At 39.0% G+C, this 27,832-nt stretch overlaps 1 protein-coding gene across 4 annotated transcripts; it reads right to left on the minus strand.

Moving 5' to 3' along the window:
• Positions 1-5,001: 5,001 nt before the first annotated feature.
• On the minus strand, positions 5,002-27,473 carry LOC113996355 (Y+L amino acid transporter 2-like). Of its 4 annotated transcripts, none has more exons than XM_039380984.1 (10): positions 27,089-27,473; positions 20,373-20,626; positions 16,877-17,002; positions 13,631-13,775; positions 12,622-12,745; positions 11,774-11,877; positions 11,367-11,463; positions 10,301-10,450; positions 7,868-8,051; positions 5,002-7,153 (listed from the first exon to the last, which is right to left on the minus strand). In XM_039380984.1, exons 2-10 carry the CDS (start codon positions 20,608-20,610, stop codon positions 7,062-7,064), a joined length of 1,260 nt encoding a protein of 419 aa, XP_039236918.1. In that variant the 5' UTR covers positions 20,611-20,626; positions 27,089-27,473; the 3' UTR covers positions 5,002-7,061. The 4 variants fall into 4 exon arrangements, with proteins under 4 accessions (XP_039236918.1, XP_027593157.2, XP_027593158.2 ...); XM_027737356.2 differs by having other exon boundaries at positions 20,109-20,626; XM_027737357.2 differs by lacking the exon at positions 27,089-27,473 and adding an exon at positions 20,804-21,181 and having other exon boundaries at positions 20,109-20,626.
• Between the last annotated feature and the right edge of the window lie 359 nt (positions 27,474-27,832).

Below are 27,832 nucleotides of genomic sequence, written 5' to 3' on the forward strand. Positions count from 1 at the left end.
CAAATTTTGTCCACTTTCCTGAGATCTGACACATCAGAGAGCACCAGCCCTTTCACTCCAGATGTGGTGGTAGGACTGTGCCACTGGGGAGAGTGACAGAACAGTGACAGATTCACTCAGCCTGTACAAAAAACCCAAACTCTCTGAGACAAACATTGGGCTGTTTATTCTCTTTTTAATATTGTCCATTGGAAATGAAGTAAAAAAAAAAACCCACAGAAAGACTTAGGAGTAATGACCACATTGTTTGTAAATTAAAAAAAAAAAGGAAAAGTCGGATAAATCTTCATGTAATCTTAATTACAAATCTTGATATATATGTGTGAATGTACATCAACACATTTCACCCCAAACCTAAAACAAGACACTTTGAGAATATGCATGGCAGAAGAAGGCTGGAATAGTTCCAGTAAAGCCAGCATGGCTTTTAGCAATATTTATGCTGCTTATTTGCAGGTTGCATCCAATACTATGATGCCTACTAAACTAGATACTTCATGTAGTCAGCTCATGAAATGTCTTAAAAAGAAATAGTTTCTTGGATTCTTTTCTCTGCCCCACACTCCCACAGTTTAAACCTGTTTTGGCAGTTGTTTACTACATGACTAGTCCCCCACCAGCAGCTAGATTGCTTGTGAAGCTGTTTGTAAAAGTAAATGTTTTCTACTTTCAGAGTCAAAATGTTCACCTAGTTTGTCTTGATAAACTGTAGGAGGACAACTTAGTATAACAGAGGAGAGGGGATAAAATCACAGCCACATTTCTTCTTCCCTGATCCTCTCCTGGGCAGTTCTATCTTATTTAGTTTCTAGTGTCCTGTGTTTTGGAGAAATAAATGTGCTCATCTGATTATCTTGGGTTAGCATTTTATTGTGGAAGAAAATAATTACTGTTTGCTGAATAAACATCTTCATTCTTTTATTTCTGGAGAGTTTTTATCTCCTCATTTCTCATTCTATCCTGCTCCCAACACCTCCAAAAGATGATGTTTACGGCAACACTTGAGGCTGGTCAGACCCTGTGGTGGCCCAGTGACCTCTGAAAGTTTGTTGTACAGTCAAATTCTTACCTGCAACAAGAATCAGATTATATAGATTACTGAATAAACCTTTCTCTCCAGAAGGCCTCAAAGCTCTAAGAAAGAACATTTCTCTTGGACTGAAATACCCATGAAGTCTGGTAACCTGCACTGTCCCAAAAAAGCAGAAACACCTTAGTGACTTGCAGGTCTCAATTCAATATTTAGTATATCTGGGATTTGATCTAATAGTTACAATGAGTACTAGGAATAAATCTTCCTCACTGACCTCTGTTGCTAAATAGGAGTCAATATGAAGTCAGGGCTGATGTGCTCAGGACAGCCAAGGCCATCCAGAAGGTGACGAGGTACATTTTGGGTCAACTGGAACTGTTTCAACTTCAGTAACTTCCTCCTCAGATGCAGCAGGTCCAAACAGTCCTGCCCTAAGGGTGTGTCCCACAGGAGGAAGGGGCAAGGCTCGTGCAGTGCAAGGATGTAAGGTGGTACTATGGGAAATGACCCAAGTGCCACCACACTGTTAGCTGAGCCTAGGAAGCAACCCAGCAGAGCTCAGAAACTGCACAGCTGGGAAACGAGGATATGAATGGAAAGTGGGAATGCTGTCAAGTCTGCTACTAATAAACATTCTGGAGAGTGAATAGTTGAGATATATGGAGGGAGGTCAGTAGGCCAATATAAATCTCTTTGCTGTCTGGATTTGTAGCAAGCACTACAACTAATACAGGTGCTCTACCTGAGAGAAAAATAAACAAAATGAAGAAAGGAATATGAAATCTGCATGCTCTTCTCCTCTTGGTACCTTTTGCTGACAACTGCTTACAGATACCCTGCCTGCTCTGTACATATGATTCAGTTGCAGCTATTAATGGCAGGAGCTAATTCAGAGTACCTTAATATATCAAGAGAATTACTGGCAGTAGATGGATATCATAAGCTGAGTTAAAGGCAAGAATGGCTTGGTATTCCACTAAGTGGGCAGAGCTAGGGGTTTGCTGTAGAAGGCAATTAAAGCAGAAGTGAATTCAACAGAGTGGTATGAAAAAATAACAAATATATATAGAGAACAAAGGTCATAGCTGTCCATGTACGGACATCATATTGGCAGGAGGTCAACAAGAAACTGATTTGACCTAAGCACTATATTTTCCAAAGAGTGTCTATAAACAGTTCACTACCAAATAGCAGAGGGACTTAAATATTTCACAACTTTTATCTGAAAAGAAGATAAAGAAGAAAAAAGGAGAGTATGAGGATGAAGAACTGCTCAAACATTCAAGCAGAACAATTTTTTTCTTTTCCATAAAATAGCTAATTTATTATCTATTAGCTACGATTAACTTGTTTATTATTAATCCCTAATGTGACCTTCTGAAGAGAATGTTCTTGATCCTTTTCATTCATGCTGTTATATATTGGAATCAGCCAAGATGAGAAAAATCTGTCTGCTCCTGCAGACACTAAGGCAATCCTGTAACGAAAGAGGAATGTTTGAACTTTAGCCTCATCCTCATTTGAATTTGCAGTAGGCTGTTGTACAGCATTATTCAGAACATGTAGCTGACACTTTTCACTGGAGTTAAGCCTATGCTTCTCAGTACTTTTGCTATGGGTAGGAATATACACACACATCGTTCTGGTTCTACTGCTCCGAGCAGAAGGTCCCAAATCAGCAGGCTCCTTCTTTCCTGAGAGCATCAAGCAGAGTTCTCCCTCTTGTGGAGTCAAAAGTAACTCCACTGGAAATTTTAAATTCTGTTTCTGTGACCATACTCTCTGAGACAGATAGGACCTAACTCATAAGAGAAAGGTAAATTTAATTTGCAGATTTCCTTATGTGATAGCACGATATGGGCAACAGCAATGGGTAATTGAAATAGGGTAATATCACCATAAAGAGTTATTTTGACCTGAACACACGCTGTGCATTGCAACCATTCAGAAATTCTTTTGAACTCTTATAGAAGCATGTCAGGCATCTTGTTCAGCAGATTGTCCTTGAACTTATGATCATTTGCCTTTCTTCTGTTTCTAAATGATTCTTTGCTCTTCTATATAGAGGAAGGATGGAAGGATTTATCACAGTTTTAAAACAGTGCTTGCTCCTTTCTTTTTTTCTTTTTTTTTTTTTTCCCTAGTATCTGCATACAGGTAGTGTGTTCTTAAACATCACCGAGAGGGTTTTCTTCCAGTGTAAACTCTTTTTGCCTTCCCTCCCTCCAGCAGGTGTGGCTCACAGTTGTTTTTGGCTCTATGAAATGAACATTTCTGAGCATTATGCAAATATATTGCTGCATTGATCTCTTTGTATGCTGAACTGTATTCAGTTCTGTCACTTGATAGACAGCACATTTTGGGCGAACAGCTGTTTAAACACCTACTAATTTCTACTGTGGTTTTCTTATTGAATCGTAGCATGAACCAATTCATTCTCATTTATTCTTCACAAGAAGATCATTTGCTTTAATGTTGATCTCTCCTGTTTCAAATCCATGGTCATGTAACCAAAATTCCACTCCAATCCTTTTACTCTAATATTGACCTTTCAAGGTAGCCAAACCTTTCAGTAGCTCATCTTTCATGTTTTTTAGCGACATCCATTACATTAAATGTGTGTTCCTAAAAAAGTATTTATAATTTTTTGTAGTAATAATCTAGGCTCTTGATGTAAAAGACAAAGAAATTAATTCTCCCCTTACTGTGGGGAGTATTTAGGGCATCATATTTAGGGTTGCATTTTATTTCCCATATTCACTTATTTTTTATTTTTTTAGAGCTGTTGAGCCACTTGCAAAACACACTTCACATAGTTTCTTGGCTGCCACTTCTCATAAGTAAAAAAATCAGTCCTGCAGAAGAAAATGGGAAGATTTGTAAAACCCGATAGCTTATCAGAACAGGGACTTGACAAATCTAGTCCTACAGATTGAAAGATTGTGCAATAATACTTCTAAAGCTCCTGTTACACAGTGAACATAAATTTCAAGAAAAGGTATTTAGGAAATGTCTTCAGTTTCAAGTCTCACGTGTACTGAAGGCACTTCATCCTGTAACAGAGCTGTGACCTGTCCCAGTGTCAGGTCTTGTGTCTCTCAGGTTGCTTCACATTTCAATATCCTCATCCTACTTGACGTATGAAAGCATTTCCTTACCTCTGTATCCAGGGAACACACAACTGCTCTTACAGCTCTTCAGGCTCATGCAAAGCCCAGACATCTTCAGACTTGCTATGGCTGATAGTCTTTCCTCTGTCAACAACAGCTTCTGTTTTCCTTTGCTGACACAGAAATTGAATCTGATACCAATTCTCTTCTCCTGCTTTTATTCAAAGAACTGTGATGCTTTGTAAAAAGCAAGAATGGTATTGTCCTAATTCCTAAAGAAGAGCTAGTATTACCCTCGAGTGCTGTATTGCCCCAGCTTTTGCCCCTGAAAGACCCTTCCCCAGCTCTGCATATGGGCTATTTGCCAGGGTCTCTTGTCCTTGTGGCCTGCCAGGCTCCCGTTATTCTTTGCAGTGCAGCCTTCACCTCAGTGGGCTGCATCTTTCAGAGGCTTCCAGTGCTATCCATATGCAAGTCCCTTCCACCACAGACATGTCAGTAGGCAAACCAGATGTCCTATGTAATGTAAGGATGAGATACTTAGCCTAGGTGCTAAGACTTGTCTTTGAAAAAGCAAAACTGTTTATTGTCTCACTGCATAATTGAGCATTTGTGAATAATGTAAAAAACAGTGTTAACTCTTAGAGCAAGAAAGTGTTTGAATTGCTCATATGTCCCATCTGAGAGTAACTCAAAATTCTTCCTTCCATAAATGCTTATTTTATTGTGTGACAGAGAACACAAATAAGAGTCTTAGTGTCTCACTGCTCTCCTGGCAAAACAACTTGAGAGATGTAAGGCAGGGCAAATTTCTTTCCCAGTACTATTTTTATGCTTTAAAACCACACAACTACAGGATTTGACAAGGCTCAAATGTTTATTTGTTTGAACACTTGCAACATCTATGACTTACTTTAGATATTTGGCAATAACTTACATGTATTATTTGTAAGAAGTGAAAAATCAACAAACACATTAACATATCTGAGATTCCAATGTCCATGGAGAATTTCAATGACTTTATTTACATTTATAACCTTGCATCTGACTACTGCTTTCCTTCTGTCCAGAAAGAAAGTGAAGGCTTGTGGGTCATACCCAGAAATTTAACAGGCTGTGGTGGGTTGACCTTGGCTGGATGCCAGGTGCCTAGCAAGTTGCTCTATCACTCCCCCTTCTCAGCTGGACATGGGAGAGAAAATAAGATGGAAAACAACTTGAAAGTTGAGATAAAGTAGTTTGCTAAAGCAAATGTGCACAAGCAAAGAGTGAGAAAAATAATTTTATCCTCTACTTCCCATCAGCAAGTGATGTCCGGCCGCTTCCTGGGAAGCAGGACTTCAGCACACATAGCAGTTGCTCTGGAAGGCAAACTTTGTAAATAACTAATGCCCCCCTTTCCTGCTTCTTTTCTTAGCTTTTATATCTGAGCTTATGTCACATGGTATGGAATATCCTTTTGGTCAATTTGGGTCAGCTATTCTAGCTGTGTCCACTCCCAAGATCCTGCCCACCCCCAGCCTACTGATGTGGAGTGGAATGCTGGGGAGACAGTGCTGATGCTGTGCTCAGCAGTAGCCAAAACACAGGTGGGTTATCAACATGTTTCTAGCTACCAATGCAAAGTACAGCACTGTGGGGGCTGCTCTGGGGAAAATGAACTCCATCTCAGCCAAACCTGATACACAGATACAAACAAAACCAGATTTTAGCAAAGAACAGACAACAAAAGAAGTTTCTCAGCTCAGAATTTTGTATGGACGTGGTCTTAGTCCATACCCTTATTACACTACCTGTAACGCTGCTATCTGTTACCATCTGAGACATCACCTCAGGTGTCTTGGTGTGACACGTGGCTCAGCATCAAGCATGACTTTGAACTCCATGGAGGCAAAGACTGTCATGTTTAGTTTGGTACCGGCTTGTAGGGTTTGTACTGTCTCTGTGCCCTGATACAGTCTGGGACCGCAGCTCTGTCACTAACCAGCGCTTCATAAGACATGGAGTGAAAATGCAATATTTCTGTACAGTCATAGAGCAGGAGCACAGTGGTGCTATACTGTGACAGAGACGTGTTGTGTGTGAAGAGTACGTGGGCATGTTCTGAGCTGCAGCTACATCCCAGGTCTTCTTTTCTCTTTCTGTTTTGTAGGTGTGATACCTAACTGATTTTAGTGCTCGAAAACAGTGGCTTCCAAAAAGCAAAACATGCATCTCTAATATCTTCACGTTTACCTTAATTAATTGCATTTTCATTGTTCATACTTTGTATTGAAAGAAAACCTTGCCGAAAGGAAGCTGCCACTGCAGATGGCTTTGAAACGGAAATAGTAGATTTCATAGGAGCCCTATCAGCAAACACAATGTTGGAGATGCATGAAATTACAATCCTGCAGCTGACCTTATAGTGTGAGATGGGAATGAAGAGAGGTGTAAGTAGCAACAATTGCCTATTCCATTGCTCTTTCACTGAGCAGACTACAATGAAACACGATAATTCTACAAGCTACAGGGACCTGTATAAGATTAAACTACCTTAGTTGAAGAGGAATGATGAAATTCAAATTAGAAACAATGTAGGTTACATGCAAATATAAATACAGAAAGGAACTATGACTTGCCAACAAGGATTACAAATGGCACTGCATATCAACAAACCATATTTGAGCTGGAGCACCTGTTTTTGTGTTCTAGGTTGCAAGGCTGACAGCTTTTTTTTTTAACAGTTATTGTCTTTTCCATTTCAGAAGACTGAATTAGTCTAATTTGCTAACAAGCAAAACTTAATTGACATCAAACTGATGCACAGTACAGTGATTAGTGCTTTAGTATGACTGAACACATGGGGAGAACTTCAGATGATAAAAATTGCTCCAAGGAGGAGATGTCATGGCCCAACTCTCAACGTCAAGGCAACTCTATTTACTCTTAGCTGCTGTAGGTTCCACGTCTATGTCCAGGTCTGACAGAGCACAGTAAAAGAGCATCTGAAAATACTTTGTTGTTGTAGCTGCAACAGTAAAAATGAATAAGACAAAGTTATATTAGATCTTAGACAAATATATCGATTTTGAGGATTTGAAAGCATTACACTGATATTAGGAAAATCTTAAAACACCTTAATCAATTGAATTAATCATGTTGCAGATAGATAAATAAGAAAAGTTCAGTAATTAAACTGAAAGTCTTGTTTAATCAGACTTTCATCAACATTTTTATTGAATTCTCAGATTGATAGATGAGTTCAAAGTGAATAAAAACATTAAAGTTTTGCTTTTCAAGACTGCCTGAGTTTGAGGAGTCAATACCCTTCAGGTCAATAATTAATTATTTCACTGTTTATGAAAATTCATGGACACCTCTGACTTGGATGTTCCATTCCTTGGATAGAAAGTGAAGCAACGGTGTCCTGATATGTCTGCCTTCCAGGGTATTAAAAAGCACTCATTTAGTATTCACAATCCTACATGGCTTTTATTGAGCCAACATATTGAAATAGCTCAACACCACAGATATCAGATGATCATATAACATCCGCATATTGAACCGGTTTGTACAAGTATGCATGGCTTTGTTTTCAAGACCATGTGATGAAGCAGATGACATGCCACATCCAAAAGCATAGTGAAACTTAATAAAGAAAAAGAACTTTAAGAAAAATTATTCTTTCTTTCTTCTGACCAAGGTTTTGTCACAGTGAGTAGGACAGGATGATCTTGCTTACCAGAGAGCCACTGTAGACATTTAGGTCGTTTTTCAACTGGCAGATAGACTCCCAAATAATATGCAGGAATGCCTGAGAGGGCAATACCAACACCAATAAGGGAATTGATTGTGTCACTGTAGAGAGGAACTAAGACCAGGAAAAGGGAACATAAACAGTATACTATAGGGAAGAAGAGGCTAAGCTGTGGAGACAAAAAAAAAAAAATAATTAAAAGATGCAAATAAATACTCTATTACAAAAATGCCAAGCTTTGCAGATTGAAGTTAGACATGTCAATAATAAAAGTATGTACTGAATCTTTTGACTGCTTACAGTCAGCGCAATTTGTTAGCTTTTGTAAGCTAGCAAAGAGCACTGCTGAGAACCTCTTATACCACACCTATGTGACCATTTTTTTTTTCAGGCCTGCACAAGCTCAGTCCCTTTCAATTAGTAAAAGATCAACCTTTGAAACCAGTGCTTTCAAACTGAGCAGTAATGCGTAGTTTTCACTCTAACTTCAGTTGCAAATTTTTAAGGGTAATTTTGATTTGGAACTAACAGCTAGACTTTCAATGACCATCTTGGTGCTATAGAACTAATGGACTGATCTACAACCCTTTTGTGTGGGCATTTAACAAATATTATACCACTAATAAGGAAAGTTGGGCCATGAAGTTGGTAAGAGGACTGGAACATCTTCCCTACGAAGACAGGCTGAGAAAGTTGGGGCTGTTCAGCCTGGAGAAGAGAAGGTTGAGTGGAGACCTGATAGTAACCTTCCAGTATGTGAAGGGGGCCTACAGGGAAGCTGGAGAGGGACACTTTGTCAGGAACTGCAGCAATAGAACAAGGAGTAATGGGTACAAATGGGTACAAACTGAAAGTGGGGAAATTTGGACTAGATATTAGAAAGAAATTCTTTACTGTGAGGGTGGTGAGACACTGGAACAGGTTGCCCAGGAAGGCTGTGGATGACCCAACCCCAGCGTTCAAAGCCAGGTTGGATAAGCCCTTGAGCAACCTGGTCTAGTGAGGGGTGCCCCCGGCCATGGCAAGGGTTGTTGGGACTAGATGATCTTTAAGGTCCTTTTCAACCCTTAACATTCCCTATGATTCTATGAAAGTTGCAATAACCTCTTCATGAATTTATTTTTCACTAAATTTTTTTTCACTGTCTGGGGTAGTGAACCTTCTCAAGAGTCCAGGAGTTGACATTTGAATACTAGCTGAAGCTTCTGAGAATTCACTGGTATAATTACTTCTCTTTGCTTATAAAGGTTAAAAATGTAAGTTGCTACATTTCAGAATAGGAAAAAGTGTATATGGTGGTGTGGTGTTGACTAAGATGGCAAATGCTGACAGGAATTAAACAGTCATTATCTATAATCTGACTGCAATCCTTGTTTTAGTAGAATCAGAAACAAAACTACCACTAAGGCAAGATTTAATCTTTATCTTCCACATAGGCTGGGGGATAGTATGAAAATTAAATGTGAACATGCTTCAGAAAAATTTGGTCTGCTCTGGAAGACTGGAAACTTTTCCAGCAGTAGGCTCTTAGTTGTTTGAACCATTTTTTTTTTAATTAATAAGGATGTTACACTTAAATGTAAAAAAAAGTGTTCGTAAAAATGATGCAGGAGTAGCAAGAGAGAGTGATAAGGAATATATGTTTAGGTTGAGTGTGAATTTATAATTCTCTTAATTTTTACTGTATTAATGCAGAGTCAAAATGCAGGTCATGGAGCCAACAAACAGGAGCCAGTGCATGGTTTTATGTGCCTGCAGGAAGCTGTGTGTTTCCATCCTTGCCTCCTGGACAACCACTGGATTAAAACTAGAAACAAGTTTTAGACTGTTTCAGTGCTGTCTCCCTCTCCTAACCGATAGTTAAATGCTCTTCTAAGTCAATCACTAAACTTGCATTTTGCTGTCTATGACCAATATGCAATGGGAGGGAACAATCAAAATATATTTGACTATTTAAGCTTTTGAACTTCTACTATGTGAGCTTTCGAACTTCTGTGTGAGAATTGTGGGCATTTATGGGCTTTGGAGGGATTTTACTGAGTTTGTTAAATCATGTAAGTTTGATCAGAGTGTTAACCTCTCTGGAGCCTCCATCACTAGCTCTACTGAGGTCTGCTATTCTTCCAGCACAGGCTAAGAACCCCAGATATTTATTTATTTATTGTTTATTTTGAAATAAAAATATCAGTTTGAATGAAAGAAAACCAAATGGTAAATATAACAGCAAAAGTACCGGAACAGATGTTCTTGTGGAAACTCAAATTGGTTTTGCTCCTTCATCTTCTATTTGGTAAGAATTTCTATGGCTTATAAATAGCCTATGATGTAACTGGAAATGTTGTGGTTGTGGTATTAAAGATCACATAAACGCGTGCATTAGCTGGCTTTTAGGGCTTGGTTCCTCTCTTGTTTACTTACTTTAATAGGTCGTGGTCTATGTGGCTGAGTATACCTCAAATATATTAGTCCTGCAATAGACAGACCCACAAAGAGCCAGTAGTTGAAGCAGTAGTAATTAATGAGGAGGAAAACATCTTCCACAAGGAGATAAAGCAAAGTCATTAAGCCCTAGAGATAATAAAAGCAAATAAAGAGAGTAAAATTATAAACTGGTCTGTTTCCAACATATTTGTCTGGACTTAGGAGATCAGGTCCTCGCAAGAAAGATGTACTGAAACTTTTGAGAAATCTCCAAATATGCTGTGTGAAACATGCTGGCATCTCTTTGTTAAACATAGCATTTTGGCTATGTTAAACAACACATTTGGCTGAAGAGGTGTTGAGTCTGTGAAGTTATGTTTCAGCACCAGTAGGCAACTCTCCCAAGAAGGCCAGGTGAGGAGCCCCAGACTCTGCTGCAGTATGGAGAAGGTTACCAAGAAGCTCTCAGTATGTAGAGGCTTACTCTGCTGTTATGGTTGGCTTCAGTTTGAAAGCAAAGTTTTTTTATTTATGAAAATCATTTACACCAATTCTATAACTTTTCGTTCCTCAATTTTGGGTCACAAGACTCATTTATATAGTGACAGCAGGAAATGGCAATAGGCATCCAATGGTAGAAATTTAATTTTAGGTGCTTTGTCACTTCTGTTATAACTAGAGCCATAGAATATGAGCCTATGGCAGGGTCTGAGAGATGTTCCTGCTATATTCTCCTCCAGTGACACTGAAAGCTCACATAAAGCCTTAAACAGACTTAAACAGCTCCTGTCTATACCATTACATATTTAGCCATTCCCTGTTTTCTCAGTAGTGGTATTGTACTTCTCACTAATATTGTTTGGCAAGTGAATCAAGCCATTCTCTTTCCACTGACAAAAACCCTATCAGGCAAAATAACACCATCCCCACCCCTTCAGTGACTTTTGGACATTTTCAGAAGATGTGTCCAGCACAGGAGATGCCTGTGAGAGCACTGGGCAGCGGTGAGGTGTTTTACCCCTGGGTCTGAACCCTGCCTGCTCGAGGCTGGGCTGTTACTTACATTGAAGAGGAGAGCAGGGACTGGTGTGAAGCACTTTATATGAATCAAGCTCAGGCTGACAGGGAGGTGTCCTTCCCTGGCTCCAACATAAAAAAGCCTAAAAAACAAATGAGAAAACTCAACCAGACAGAGAGCCAAGGAATAGCTTGTTGCTTTCTGACAAAACAAAGAAATAATTCTTTCATTACTCTGCCGTACATGCTGCTCTCATCTCAAGTGGCTTTAGTTTATCAAATGGTGCTGGTGAGGAGAAGACCTATGGGATCGTAACAACTCCTCCATCATAAATAAACAACTTGACATGGCAAAAATTAACTGTATCACTTCTCCCATGCAGTAACAAAGAATGCAGATTAATAACAAATTATTCCTATTCAATTATTTAAAATAAATCTTGTATTTCATACCGAGATGCTGCGATAATTGATGAGTTTAAGCCGCTATAGCAAGACATGGCCACTGCTATAGGAATTATCCACTTAGCATGACTAAGGGTTTCATTGCCAAATGTCTGTAACAGAAGACAAAAATAACGGTGAGGTGTATTACGTTAAGCATATGGACAATCCTGAGAAACTCATGAAAACACACCATCTCAAATGTCATCACATAGCCCGTGCTTTCTTATGACACCCAATAATGACTTGGGAAATTAGAATTTGGAAAAGCTGATCAGTATCAAAATAAAAATGGTAGATATATTAAAAAAAAGATTAAAAAAAATTCTAAGTGTAGATCAAGTCAATAAGGGAAAAGAAGATGTATTGGCTTTAATCTATTCTGACAAATCCCAGCTGTAATAATCCGTGAATTTTCATTTTACTTCTGTATAATATTAATAAGGTTTTAAGAAAGCATTTCAGTGAATATTTTTGTGTTGAAAAAATTGCTGTGGGTCTGCATCACACACTGCACATTAGAATGATAACAAAAACCCCTGGTTCTCCAACTACTCAGACTTTCTATAGCTCTTTCTCTGTCTGATCCTGGCAAAAGCATCCTTCTAATGATGTACTGTTAAGAGCATGATTTACAGAGTATACAAGAGGATTTTTCAAGAGCAGATTTATTGGATACATTCTTGATATGCACTTTTTAATATACTAGTACTCTTACATGGAAAAAAGTGTTTTAACCAAAGCAGAAGCCTTCAGCGTGAAATTATTTCAGTTGTTATTATTTCAATTTGCCAAGAAGTATGCTACCTGAGATTTTCCTGCAGTGTCTTTTGTTTTAGTTATTTTTCCCAACTTACCACAGCCACTGCATCACTTGTGAGCAGATCTGACATGTCCAACACTACGTAGTATGCTATATTAGTCAACAAGTAAATAATAGCCACAATAGGCATTGAAATTGCAATAGAAAGAGGTAGGTTCCTGCAAAAGGAAAATGGAAAAATTATTTCATATTCTTTAAATAAGAAATACTTAAATAGAAGATTATTTCCAGATTCAAACATTTGTCAGTGGATACCTCCACCACAGCTTGTAATCCATCATTTTGTAATCACAGGGTTACAAAATAATATGCAGCCATGTGTGGAGCAATTCCATAAGCAGCTTAGTTTGTTGCTTGTGGGTCTGTCACAAGGTTTAGAGAAAAAGAAAATGTACTCATACATGTAAATTTAATATACTGTCTTTTATATGAAGCAATTTAAGAGAGCACCTAAACAATGAAATTTAAATTCACACTTAGGTATTTTCTTGACTGTGGCATTTTTTCCTGACTTATAACCTATGCATGTCCCAAGACCAGCTGGACTATATCAGCTTGAGTAGGTGACACATACAACTCCCACAGGGCTGACATCCCTACAGAGGGGAGGAGATGGTATTTGCCCATAAACAGTAATGCTGAAGATTAGCTTATAAAAGTCATAAACCTGACACAGTCTTACTCTACCGGTGGCAAAACCAGTCCTGGGAAAATAATTGTTCTGTCCAACTGAAAAGAAGTAGGGAATTTTAGAGGGCTATACAGATCCATGCTTTTCCCTGCTTTCAGCAGGAGTTTGTTCTCCCCCTTGAAAAATTCTAGTCTGAAGTGTACTGTGTAAAATATGTAAAGGCAAGTGATTTATTAGTGCGATACAACTGATGACTGAGTACAATAACCAGAAAGAGTTCTCATTCCTTTGTTTGAAAAGAACAAGGATTTTGCAGAGAAAATAGTTTGACTAGTTTCCAATCAGAAACAAATACAGAGTGGCTTGCCCTGCCATCACCCGTCAGAGATTCAAAGCAAAACCATATGTTTACCTCTCGGGGTTCTGCATTTCCTCAGTGACGTAGTTGAGCGTGTCCCATCCTGAGTAGGAGAAGAGGGCAGAGTAGAGAGCCAGGGCGATCATCCCTGGGTTGGTTGCTGAGCCCTCGAACGGAGCTCTCAGGTTTTCTGTTTCCCCTGTACAAACGGCAGGCGCCAATTGCCTGTTATGTTTCAAGGATTACGACTTAGGGTGCATCAGGCAAAGCATCACCAGCCGGTCGAAGGAGGGGATTGTCTTGCTCTGCTCTGCACTGGTGCAGCCTCACCGTGAATATTGTGTGCAGTTTTGGGCACCACAATATAAAAAAGATATTGAGCTATTAGGGATCATCCAAAGGAGGGCAACAAAGATGGTGAAGGGCCTTGAGGGGAAACTGTTTGAGGAGTGACTGAGGTCACTTGGTCTGTTCAGCCTGGAGGAGTCTGAGGGGAGACCTCATTGCAGTTACAACTTCCTCATAAAGGGAGGAGGAGGGACAGACACTCATCTTTTCTCTATGGTGACCAGTGACAGGATCCAAGGGAATGGCCTGAAGTTGTGTCAGGGGAGGTTTAGGTTGGATATTAGAAAAAGGTTCTTCACCCAGAGGGTGGCTGGGCACTGGAACAGGCTCCCCAGGGAAGTGGTCACAGCACCAAGCCTGTTGAAGTTCAAGAAGCATTTGGATGATACTCTCAGGCACATAGTGTGACTCTTGGGGCTGTCCTGCGCAGGGCCAGGAGTTGGACTCAAGGATCCTTGTGGGTTCCTTCTAACTCAGCATATTCTGTGATTCTGTGATACACTGAAAGTCTCAGCTAACCAAAAGGAAATAAAATCCCCTTGCATCAAGGTTTTATTACTATATCTAAAAGTGCACAGCTTACATTTTTAATTGACAAACAGGAGAATTTCTGTCAGACATTCAGAGAACTACACTTGTACAGGGAGAGAGTAGAACAAATTTTCCCATGTTTGTTATTTGGATGACTTGTGTAATTCGACCAGAATTCATGGAGTCATCTCATGGCATTACTGACAAGTCTACTGAAGGAGGGAACAATACTGAGGGCATGCAGTACACTGTCAGCCAGGCAGAGGTACTGGGGAAACCCAATTTCAGTTCCTGAATCTGTCTCATATTTCTTCCTAATAGTTGTACTTTAGTTTTCACCAGGTGAATCAGTGGCCACTGGAGTGGGACCTCCTGGAGGCATGGTTCTCTGCCCCATAAAGGTGTTCCCCAAAATTAAGAGACAAGACTTAAAATATCTTTCCTGTCAAAATTATCCTCTAATTTAGCACAATCAGTTGAGATGACAAACCTGTAGAATGCTGCAAAATAGATGAAATGTTAATGAAACTGCGTGAGCCTTTACTGCCATCCTGAAAAGGGGAAGAAAGGCCTTACTCAGTTTGCAGAAGGAAAGTCAACTACCTAATGCAAATGGAAGTGGGTTAAATATTAAGGAAGACAAAAACATGCTGAAAACCCAATTAGGAAAGGAAGTAAGGCCTTTATTGTAAAATTAAAGCACTTCACCCTCTGGCAATTCAGTCCTTGAAGCAGTCACTACCAGGAGACTGTTCAAACCAAAGAAAGGAAGTTATGAGATGTACACACACTTTGAGGAAGAAAATGGTTGCAAGGTTTTTTTTTTTAAAGATAGCTGATATTCAAATTCAGATACACTGAGAGTCTTTTAACCTAAGAAGTGTATCCAAGCACTTCATAAAGAAGGAATACAGCAGAGCTAAAACATCATTTAAACAGTTGCTGAGTTTAAAAGAGTCATTGACCTGATCACAGCTTCCTCCAGAAGTCTACATCATTCCTCCTTCCTGTTCTTCCTGTATTTAAGTGCTTGGTTCTGCTTAAGCAAAGCAGAGATGAGACCTTTACTACCACTAAAAGCTCTCAGCATTTTGTGTTCCTCACAATCATGTTTCCTTTCCACTTTTACCCTCCCTGACCCCCCAAAGCAATGCAGATGAAACACAGTGGGCTGTGTGGATGTGGGACCAGAGGCAACAGTCCCTGGGCCAAAAAGCACACCACAGCAGGCTGGGAATTTTGAAGGAGGTGATTTGAGAGCAGTGGCAAAGCTGATACAGAGGTGACATCACAGACTCACACTTTTGTAAAACTGCAGCAGTTTTATGAAGGGAACTACTCCTTCACACAACTGTGGCCCTTAAGCAATGTTTTTCCTCATCTTGATGTTCCTGCCCTTAGGACTGGGTTCAGTTTCTAGGTTTCTTTAGACTTGAACCAACCAGTGACAACTGACATGCACAGATAATGACTAAACAAAAAAGCTTTCTCAAAATCTGGTGTAGCTTTACAGTGGAACAGCTGATATAACTGCAGCCAAGGAAAGGCCAGCAAACATGGAAAAGCAAGCATGCTCATTAGGTATATAAGCTAGTTTAACAGGAGAAAAAGATAATTCCTAAACTGAGAAGGGGAAACCATTTTTATTTCAACTGAGTAATGATACAATTTAAGAATTTCAAAGGAAATTAAAATGAAGAAACCTTGGTAACCTAAGCAGCAGAGCTAGAATTCGAAGAGACTTCACTGTACCACAGGTCCAAATTAATAAAATCAGATCTATTGTCATATACAAAGATCAGATGTATTACTGGAATAAACTACTCTCCAGTTTTTCAGTGCGTTCAGTTCAGTCCAGTTACTGCTGATAGGAGGTGGTTCATCTGTCCTGTGATGCCTTATATTAACACAATGCCACAGTGATTCACAGAACTGCACTATTACAGTCTTGTCCCTTGTTGAACAACCATGCCCTCCCACAAATCCCACCAATGATTTACCCCCTCCCTGGTCCCCTCCCCTGGCAGGGTGCTCTGGGGCAGGGCTGTGTGTGGGGCTGGGGGAGTATGGTGGTGTGGGGAGGTGTGAGGAGCAATGCAAATTCTGTTGTGCTGTCCTGTCATAGGATAGGTAGCAATGCATGAGTCAGAGACACTGAGGCTGACTTTAAACTAGTTAGCAGTTGCTGTTTGCTGTTCCAAGCAACACAGGACTTGGCTGTCAATGGATAGAAGAATAACTAACCCCCTATTGCTTAACAAGCCATAAAAATACTCTGATCTTCCTATGGCAGACTTTTTTTTTTCCAGAATAAACAAGGCTTCATACATAGGTCTTAAGAAGTCTGATTTCCCTGCATGGATTTTGAAACTCATTTATGGTTCATTTCATAGAATTCAAGTAAGTGCAATTTATTCTTACCTTTACCAATTTTGTAAAGGCCAACAGATATCACCAAGATAAGAGCCATAACTTTTGCATATGTGAAAACATCTTGCACACGGGTTCCCCACTTCACATTAACACAATTAATAAATGTTAAGGAACCTGCAGAGAAGAAAAATATACATGAAAGGAGCACTGGATGTTTTACATCATTGAAGTTATATTTTAAATTCACCCTCCTAGATGCCACCCCTCTTTCAAGGAGTAAAATTGACTCGAATTTCACCCCTTCAGGACCACCTACATTTGTTAAGATGAAATACCTGGTTTAAGATTTACACAATGGTTTTCTGAAGGATTCTGTTTTCATGACAGTAGATAAGACAAAACACATTGGGTTTTGAATTTTAGGACTAACTCTTGCTACTTTTAGATAATATTTAAACTTTATTGAAGTCAACAGAGTTGCTCACATGCTGTAAGGTGATAGAAAGGCCACACAAAAGGAGAAAAAAGTCTCCTGGTGGCTTCCCGGGAAACCCCAGCACCTGAGGAGACATTCCCAGAAAGTGATAAGAGGATTAAACTAAGAAAGGAGTGATATGGATATAGCAGGCCTTTTTTCCAAAGCATTCTGCCAGACAGAAACACAGGAAAATGACCCTTGAGCCTATGTCATCTGGCTATCACCTCAAAATTAGTTTATTGACAACCACCACTAAAACTGCCTAAAGAAAAAAGGTATAAAAATAGATTGGACCTAAGCAAAAATGGGGGAGAAATTCCATTAACTCTGCAGAGGTAACTAAGTTACCCTTTCTCCTTCCACTTCTGGGGACACCTGGAAGGTGAGATGTATCTTATGCATGCTAATTACTTGCTTCTAAATAACTAGAGCTTACTTTTGCTGCATAGTATTTTTAGTTTTTCCTTTAAGTTTGTAAGTGGCTTTTGCTTTAGAGTTTCTGCTTAGGTTTTGCAGCATTAGTATTCAGTGTAAGTTGTTTTACTTCTTTGTAAGCTGCTTTTGCTTTAGCATGTGTGCCTATGCTTTTTATTATTATTACTATATAGTTTAAGTGTAATTTTTGCAGTTAGACCCTATTCCAGACACAATAAATTGTCACAAATTTGTATTAATAAAGATGTTATTTCATGAACTGTTAGACAGAGTCTGTTTTTAGGTGCTGATGGTTTTCTTGACAGCCAAATAACTCACAGGAGAAACCTGCTGAGGGGTTTTTCTGTCACTATTAAGTGTAGTCCTTATATAAAAAGGTATCAAATGTTCTGTCCATCTCAGCAAATCTGTTAAGCGAATGGTCTCATTAAGTGAGACACTAACAGACTGTTTTGGACATTAAAAGGCTTTGATCTCCTGGGGGAGACACTAATAGACAAAAAATAAATTAAGACAGGTTGGACAGAAAATTATTCTTTTCTGCCCCTTTTAATGTGACACATACAAAAGGTAAAATTTCTTTATATCCTTTATATCACAAAATTTTTTATCTTTATTTTGGTAATAAAAAGACTTAATAGATTATACAGTGGTTGTTCATGCCTAGTGTCATGTTCAATTAGAATTTTAAACGTCTGTATAGAATGACTAACCTTGCTCTAGTAAAGTCTGTAGAGGAAGAGAGGTTGTCCTCTACATCAAGAAATGGATAGTGTGTGAAGAGCTGTCTGAAAAATAGCCAAAAACAGGTTGAAAGCTTAAGGGTAAGAATCAGAGACTGAGGCAATAAAAGGAACCTTGTGGCTGGTGTCTGCTACAGACCACCTGCCATCAAGGGGAGCCTATCACAAAGCCTTCTTGCTCCAGCTACAGGAGGCATTGCACTCACAGACTCTTGTCCTGCTGGGGGACTTCAACCACCCCAACATCTGCTGGGAAAGCAGCAACATGAGCTGTAGGCAATCCAGGAGACTCCTGGAATGCATGGAGGATAATGTCATAAGCCGGGTAACAGACAGCCCTACCAGAGGGGATGTGATACTTGACCTGATAGTCACCAAGATAAGTGAGTGAATTGGGGACATCAAGATTGGAGGCAGCCTGGGCTGCAGTGATCATGCATTGGTGGAGTTCGCAGTCCTGAGGGATATGTGTCAGGTGAAGAGTTAAGTCAGGACCCTGAATTTTAGGAAAACAAACTTCCAGCTCTTTAGGGATTTAGTCAATAGGAGCGAAGTCCCTCCCACTGTTAGAGAAGATCAGATTCATGATCACTTGAGGAATCTGAACACACGTAAGTCAACTCAGAAATCAGAGGTACCAGAGAGCACACAGTTGATTCACATCAAGACTACAGTAAGAATAACTAAGAAAAGTGAAACATTAGAGAAACGTCAGCATTTGAAGACTATTCCTAAGTGTTAGAGTTTCATGAGGAGCACATAGAACACCGAGGAAAGAAATTTTTATCTAATAAATAACTGCTTTCCTGTGCAAGTGCAGAATTTCAGCTGATAAAGTAATTTGGAACAGGGTTAGTTACTTTTTAGACTGCTGAGTGGCCTCAACTTATACCATAGAGCCTTTTTTAGAGGTGAACTTCCTCTGCACCACACTAGTGCAGAGTGTGTCAGGGCTACAGAGAAAACACTTTTCCAGAATTGTCAGTATACATTATTTTATCTTAAATTAAAACTACCTATCTTTTTTGGAAGTTTTGTTGAGCTGTACAATTTAAAACCATTTTTAAAAGCACAAGCTACAGCACAGGTTCAAAGGAACACACACCCTAGCTTGAAAATCCATGTTTATAAGAACAGAATCTGAGTACAGTCTACTTACTGGAGGATAGATTTACTTATCCCTGTGCTCACCCAAGACATACAGTCAAGATGAAGTGGATTGGAGCTTGTGGAGTGTCTGACTACACTACACAACTTCTCTACAGACAATGCTGTTAGGCAGAGTATTTGTAATTCCATATGAATGTTCATTTTTTGTGATTTGCAAGAAATACGGGAGAGAAAGCATGGACCAAATGTGGGCTGCCAGTTAGGTCAATGAACCATAGAGATACATATCTTTAATCAGCAGCCATAACTTCCCTCAGCCACATTGTTGTAATTCTCCTCTCCCCTCTAGTAATCCCAGCCCCAAATACAATACATCTGAATACAAGATTATAAGTTCCTAACAACATGTTTTAGGTAGGTAATAATTATTTTTCACAGAAGGCAAAGAAATAGAAATGCACCTGGGCACCTACAATTATAGCTCTTAACTTCCAGCAATCACAATTTTACTTACATACACATGCAGCTGCAATCAACCTGACTGCATCATATGGCGGCTCACAATGAGGAAAAATTGGTTGAACAATATGGTTTGCAAATGTGATTGCTATCACTGCCTGAGTTGTTGGTTCGATAATTAGCAAGGAAGACCAGAGTCTGATGAAGGCCACAATGCCACCAAATGCTTCCAGGATGTAGGCATAACTGCCTCCAGACTTCACAATGGATGTTCCCAGTTCGACGTAACACAAAGCTCCAAACAGCGAAAATAACCCACCAAGTGCCCAGATGAGCAGCGAGAGTCCATAGGAAGCACTGTACATTAAAACACCTCTGGGCGATACAAATATCCCAGAGCCAATCATATTCCCTACAATTAAAGAAACTCCATTTAGTAATGTGATTTCTTTTTTCATCTGCATTTTTTCAGTCGCCTCTGCCATATGGTCCATTTCAGCTTTTCCATTCTTAGTTCTGGATTTTTTATCACAGCATATTTGCCAGGGGGCTGGCATCTTCAAATCACATTACCTGAAAACAAGAGGAGAGATCTTCTGTAATGCACATGACATCAGAGACATGGACAAGATAATTAGCATACAAGGCATAAACAGTACAAAGAACAACTATTTTGCCTGCTTTTATCTTGCAGTTCAGGAAACACACAAATTAGTGAACTTCTGTTCACTACCTTTCACTGTTCCATACCTTTTTAATGGATAAATGTGAGGCCACTGTTCCTTGGTTAGAGATCCTGAAGCTTTTGTTAACTCAGTTCACTTTTATTATTTGTCTTGAATTGTAATTTTATGTTACATTACTGAAGATATTTCAGGGAAGAAGGAGACACTGAACCCCTGGAAACATGTCCTAATACAGCTGAAGTGTCCTCTATAGGAATACTCTCCCTAAATTTTAATCTCATTCCAGAAAGAACTTTATTTCATTATTATTTGTTTCATCAAATCACATCCACTTGAACACTATCTGCTGAGGAACACAAGAGAAAAGACAGAAAAAGATATTCAAAACCTCTGATGTCACAAGGTAAATGTTAATATGAGCATAAAGAGAAGAGTTTTAGCTGCTCCTAGAGGTGACATTGCTGCTGCAGTGAATAATGTAGCTTGTTTAGTTATTAACCTCACTTGACTTCTCGGTAGAAGACACTAGCATGCACATGAATTGAGTTTTGAACACCCCATCCCTGGAACACTTCTGTATAAGAGAGTCCAACAAAGCATGACTGTAAAAGCATTCCACTCTGGTGCTCGCAGGGCAAGATCCAAATATGCTGGGAGCTGGGATAAACGACCTTACTGCATAACTGCACTGATAATCGGCCTTGTGCACACATTGCACTGCTTGGAGTTTGAGGTCCTTAGGGATGAGGACACCAAGACTGCAGTGACTGTCTCAGTTCTTGTGTCCTGCTGACTTATAATAACGCTTAGGACAATGGCTAATTTTTGGTGCCTGTCTCAAAAGATATTTCTCATTCCCTTCCTACCTACACACACACTCTAAAACACTTCCAAAGAAAACTTCCTCAAAATCTTATGACCTAAAGCCAAATTCTCTGAATAGAACAAAGGTCATCCATGCAACACTGGCAAAAAACATCTGATTACAAATGCTTAAGCATTACATTTATACATTACATTTGATTCACAAATGTATGTCTTTAAAGTGTGGGTCAATGGCCAGTTTAAAACAACCTGCCCTCCCCAAACTTCCTGAAAGGTTTGCTTCCTTTGTAAAGTATGCCTGTTTTAGCAGCCCTGAATATTTCATAATTCTGTGTTCTTTCCCAGCTTTTTTGATGCAACTCAGTTTCCTAACTGATTAAATAACAAATGAGGCCTGATAAGTATTAAATATTAAAAAATGCCAAACTCTCTTTAAAGGCTTTTCTCATCCCATTGGCACTTTTTCTAACCGCAGGAACACTGTGGGAACACTGGAATAAAGTTAAATATTAACTCTTGACGTAAGTGTTCAAGCATGACTGCAGTCTCCCACGTTTTTTCTGATCTCCTCCTCACGCATCGAGGTGACTCCTCTTACTTCTCACTTTGTCCCCCTATGAATAAAAAACATCATCCTGGTTTGCAGGGAGGAATTTCAAGCATCAAAAACACCAGTCATGTATCTCCCTTAAATTCCTGATAAGCATTCCCAGTTTCCTTGTGTGTGACACAAAGAAGGGAAAAGTCACACTCCTGCTCTGAAATACGAGCCAATACTTCCAGAACCTCTGTCTCAGTATTTAGTCTCCATGGGTATATGAAATGTTGGCAGAAAACCCTCTTGTGATGGCAGCTGTCCAGAGAGCTCATCAGGACAGCAGCATGCTAGAAATCTGGGCAGAGCTCTCTATTAATACCACTTTGTCAGCAGAGCTAGTTAAAAATCATCTTGTGCTTTTTATGCCTGATCTAGGATTTTTTTTTTTAGAATTAAAAAAAAAAAAAGTAAGCTTTGCCTGTGAGCCAAAATGTACAAATATTTAAGTGGGTACAGTTCAAATGCTGTGAGAATTTAAAATACAGTTGTTCCCCAGGTGATGTGAATGTGGAGCTATGCAAGTAGTGATCAAAACCAATGAATATCAGTTTTCCTGAAATGAAGTCTCACTAATAAATGAGATAAAGTTGTTTTTATGTAAAAAAGGATACATCAAGTAACTGGTAGGTTGTCACTAGTACAGGTAACTTGTGTATGTGGTATCAGACCTGAACTTTGATGCCTAGTCCTGGTAGCTAAAGGAATTTGAGCATTTAAACTGGCAATGCTACTGAAGTCTAGTAGCACTATTATGATCTGTAGCTTTCATGACAGCACAAAGGTATTTTCTTAAGTAACACAATGTTTTGTGCATTTTTCTCATATCTCTTGTGCTAACAAAAGACTATTTCAGATTGCTAAAAATGCGTAACTAGAGCTGTGTAGGGAAATATTTCTTTTATAAATAAGTGACTGTGGATGAAACCATTTCAAAATTCTGTACTTTTGAGAGATGTCACATTAGCAAAACTTTTAACCATACCCTGAACTAAGTCCACAAATAGGTATACCCTGAGAATCAAAGGATAAGAGATTCAGTTTCCATAACCAAAATGTGTAGCTTCACTTTAAGTAAGTTATCCCAATTTATGTCAGCTGAAAGTCTGAAAGAAAGTAGCAATTTTAGAATAAAATATTTTAAACAGCCTTTCTCTGTCCCTTCCCCACCCAAGCCAACAACAGTATTCCCATTAGCTTTGACAGTACACTAATTTCATTCAGTGGCATCACAGTGTTGAAGCCGTTACTGATTTCTTTATTTAGGATAATGTCTTCCTTAATTAAACAAGGTTTGTTTGACTGAGGCAAGACTCATGCTAGGCTAGGACAAGTCTTCATGCTAGGCTAGGTCTAGAATGAAGTCATGACTTGTCCTAGGCTAAGGCTCAGCAAAGTCTTTATGCTATCAAGAAAATTAGGAGAATATAGGAAATAGTCTCCTGTACAGATCTTTTTGTATAATAGCAAAAGAAGAATATTTTTTTGTCAAATGTGCTGTTACATCCAGACACTGATTAAAACAATTCGAGGATTTGCCCAATGTCTGTTGCCATAGTCTCACCATTTATCTCATTTATAGCTTCTGCTATTTTGGTCCTACTAAACCTGGCCTGTAGTCCTGCCCTACTCTCATCACTGTTACTTCATCCTCATGCCACCATCTTCCCTTTCTGGGACTATCACAGAATCAATTCAATTCACAGAATCCACTAGCTTGGAAAAGACCTCTGCCATCATTGCATCCGCTCCACGACCTAACACCACATTGTCAACTAGACCATGGCACCAAGTGCCACAATCAGTCTTTCCTTAACCACTGCTGCTTCTGTCTCTCACTGGTGCCAAAAAGTTTAAGCTGAGAAGCCTAGCTGTTCAAGAATGCTTCAACAGCTCTTCTCTATCATTTGGGCATTTGTAGGTCACCTTTTGAGGGTGCACATAATCCAAGTGAGAGCCAGTAAAAACTACAGTCTGGGAGAGCTTACTTGCTGGGGACAACAATGAGAGCTGTAACAAGTTGATTTCTTACAGGAGGATGGCCATTTTCAGTTGTTAAATCCTGTACTATAATAGGTAAGAAATCTTTACTGTGAATCTTCTATCATTCAGAGGAGCTTCCTGAGAACAGAAAGATTTAATTTATGCACTAATAAAAAAAATGAGGTCCTTTCATTCTGCTCTAACATGTTTGAATGTTTAAGGGCTAACTCTACTGCAATAATAAAACTTAATAGCATCAAAAATATAAGTACAGGTATTTTAGTAGCTCTTAAGTATGAAGGCTGAAGAGCAAGGCATAAAAGCTTTTTGACATGAAGGAAGGTCCCTACTTTCTTGGTCCCCATGGACTATGACAAGCAGAAAGAGCTACTGCTCTCTGGAAATCTGAGACTCAGACAGGCATTAACTTGCCAATGTGGCTCAGAGGCCAGAGCAGGCTAAATGAAACAGCTGCAAACACTTGTCTCTGCTTTGTATCAGCAAGTGATCTCTATTATAGAACTTTAGAACCCTGTTTGCATGCATGTGCTTTTCCTTAGGAGGCCCCTCAACAAATGGAGGGAAATTTTCCTCTCAGAGAAAAAGCACAATGCCTTGAGAGTACAGACAGGCCTAATGGTCCTGAATCTTTTGCATTCTTGTTTACCTCCCAGCAGTATGTGCAAAGAGCAATGGAAAGGAACTTGTAGATTGACACCTGAGAAGTTAAAGAAAACAATAACACCACATACAGCTAATCTTCAATAGGTCATTTCTTAGTCAAGCCACTTCCAAAAGTCACATTGAAAAGTGAAGGAAGAAGCTTGATAGTAGCTGAAAACCAGGGCTGAAATCAAAGACAGTTTTTCCATAAGTTACTGCAGGGCCGGTTTGGCAGGGCAGGATTTTCTCAGACACTTCCCATTCTTCAGGGATCTTCAGCCTCAAGAATGACTGCCTCCTTCTCAAGGGGGTAATTAACCTTTGCCAAATGATTCAGCAAGGCTTGGTCAGGGGTTATGGAGGTGCTTATGAACTTTCACAGGAACTTACAGACTGATGAAGCAGTCTTATGAACTACTCCATAGACTTCCAGAGGGACTGAGGTGCCTCTATTTGCTAGAATATTTTGAAATTCTCAGCTTTTCATTCAAGAAATATCAGTAATCAATGTGTCTCTCAGAGATCAAATACTGTTGCCTTCAGTAGATTCCCTTGAAAGCTGAGGCATTTTAGAAAGTCATCTCCTATCAAAGATGTTGGAACATGCTAGACATCAAATTTATCTTTAATTTCATGGCCTTTTCTTTTGGTGATTTTTGTCTACCTCCACCTAATTTCTCAATAATGATGCCATCAATGAACCAGGCAAAGTCAAACCAGGTAAGAAAACTGATACACCCCCAATATTTTCTAGTTTCAGTTAGGAAATTAGTGAGATTAAGAAAACATTTAAAATTGAAATCTACCACATTTTATTCATATTTGTATTAGAAATCAATATATGCGTAGAAAGGATTTTAAAAGTCATGAACAATTTCTTATTTTCTCAAAGTACATTTTGGGCAATTTTTTCCTGCCTGTAGCCGATTGACCAAAAATTAAAAAAACCTCAACCATATAAATTTATATTAATAACTACTGGAACACGAAATCAGATGACCTAGCAGTTTTCAACATGACCAAAAATATGTAGATCAAACTTCAAAACACTATTCTTGAGCATGAGCATCAACAGGTCTTAAGGGAAGAGGATACTGTTGAACATTTTCCAATGAGAGAGGAAAGCAAACAAAACAAGATTATGCATTATGAGGAAACATTATAAAAAACTCTTAGAAATAATAATAAAAAAACTCAAACAACAACAACAAATCCACTTTGATCTCATCCGAAGCAAACATATCCCACTCAGTAGGAAACAAGTATATTTCCTTTTGGTTTTCAAATTTTATGTTTATAAAAATATTAAATGAAATATTTCTTCACATGCTCCATATGCACTACTACGGTCATAGACTGATTTTCCCTGGTAGGAGGGACTTGCTCTACCCCCAGCACACCATTCCCACCCCAAAGCAAATCACAGAGGATATTTGAGAGAGAAGCTACTGTAGCCCGAATCTAAGAAAGGTATTAAAAGGAGAAGGTAGCAGCTTACCAGAGGGTAGGGGATACGCCTGCTTCCTTTAGCAGAAGACTGCTGTAAGAGACCAGTGCTCTAAATAAACACATCTGTTTCACCAGGACGGGTAAGTTAACACTCTCTAGCTGCTATTTTTATTACAGTAGCATGAAGACTAAAATCAATGAGAGCTTTCAAGAAAGACTCTCTTGTAATGTGTTTTCTCCAAACAGCCTCAGCTGAGGTCAGTAGCAGGCAGAAGCAGGCAGCTGCTGCTCTCTATTCTTTAGGAAGTTATGATAGAATAAGACAAAAGGAAGGTTGGGAAAATAAAAGTCCTTCATCCACGTCTGAAACCAAGAACAACACTTTGCCAGATGTTAATGTGAAACAAATGCAGTGTAATTCTTTCCTGTTGATTCAGAAAGCTACAATGAGACTTCTACTAACACTACGCAAAGATGTTTATTCTGGTGGCACAACTTGCCAAATCAGAAAGACTTTCAGAGAGGGGAGACTAGCAACGAGTGGTAGTTAAATGAAAATCATAGGTATTATTTCATTTCAAACAACCTAACATTTTTCTGGGTTTTGGTTTGTTCTTTTTTTAACATATTTTCTTTAAGTTTAATCTACGCATTGCTAAATATTTATCAACTCAATTATTTTTCTTAACTTCAGAATTATAGATCTGTGGCTTTCGTAATAATTTATGACATGATGCACAAGATACAAAACAGGCTGATCTGGTGTTAAGATCTTAATTAATTAAGCTTTAAAAATATCTAAGATAAAAATAAGCAAGGAAAAAAATTACTTACCCAATGTATTCAGCTTTGTCTTCTGAAACAGTATGTTGCACCGTCTATGACATACTTTTGCAAATTCAGTATGGTACACGGCACAATATCTACGGTAACAAGTAAACATCCAGAAAATAAAGTCTTCTGAGCAGAGCAAAAAGTTAATGAATGCAAGAGCACTAATCTGGGATTTTTCTTTTCCATGAAGAACACAGTAGTAAGGCAAAAAATTTGCACTCATGTGCCAAAGGGCATCTGGAAGGAGCTGATCTAGCAGGTGAAGAGTCTTAAGTCACTGGAGTTGAGGCACCAGACAACAGGTCTTCAGCAGAGTGGATCACTAATCCACACAGGAAAGTGAAATAATTGAATTCAAGCACAGAGGTCTCTCCAATGAGCCTCAGCAGTCTAACAAGAAAACAAGCAGGAGCATTGCATTATTTTGTACATTCCATTCTGCAACCCATGGTGACGCAAAGGAATAATAAAAACAACACAAATATTCTTATCGTAAGCCAGTGCTCCTCCTATTCCTTCTTTTTAAAGTAACATCTTGTACAAACATGCTTTTTGTGATAGACCAAGAGAGGTATACAGTTAATGTTTACACAGAAATGGTTGTGCTTTCTTAAAACCCTACTCAAAAGCAGGTGTATGACAAATATTTTGAATAAACAGCTTTCAATCTGCTGTATCTATGAAGGATGGGAGCTCTCTAAGTCTGCCAGAAAAGATTGCACAATTCCAGATGCCTGCAAGTCT

The sequence above is a fragment of the Pipra filicauda genome, unplaced genomic scaffold (assembly GCF_003945595.2).
Source record: "Pipra filicauda isolate LSUMZ 115617 unplaced genomic scaffold, ASM394559v2 scaffold20_size4479445_pilon, whole genome shotgun sequence".
Classification (NCBI taxonomy): Eukaryota; Metazoa; Chordata; class Aves; order Passeriformes; family Pipridae; genus Pipra; species Pipra filicauda.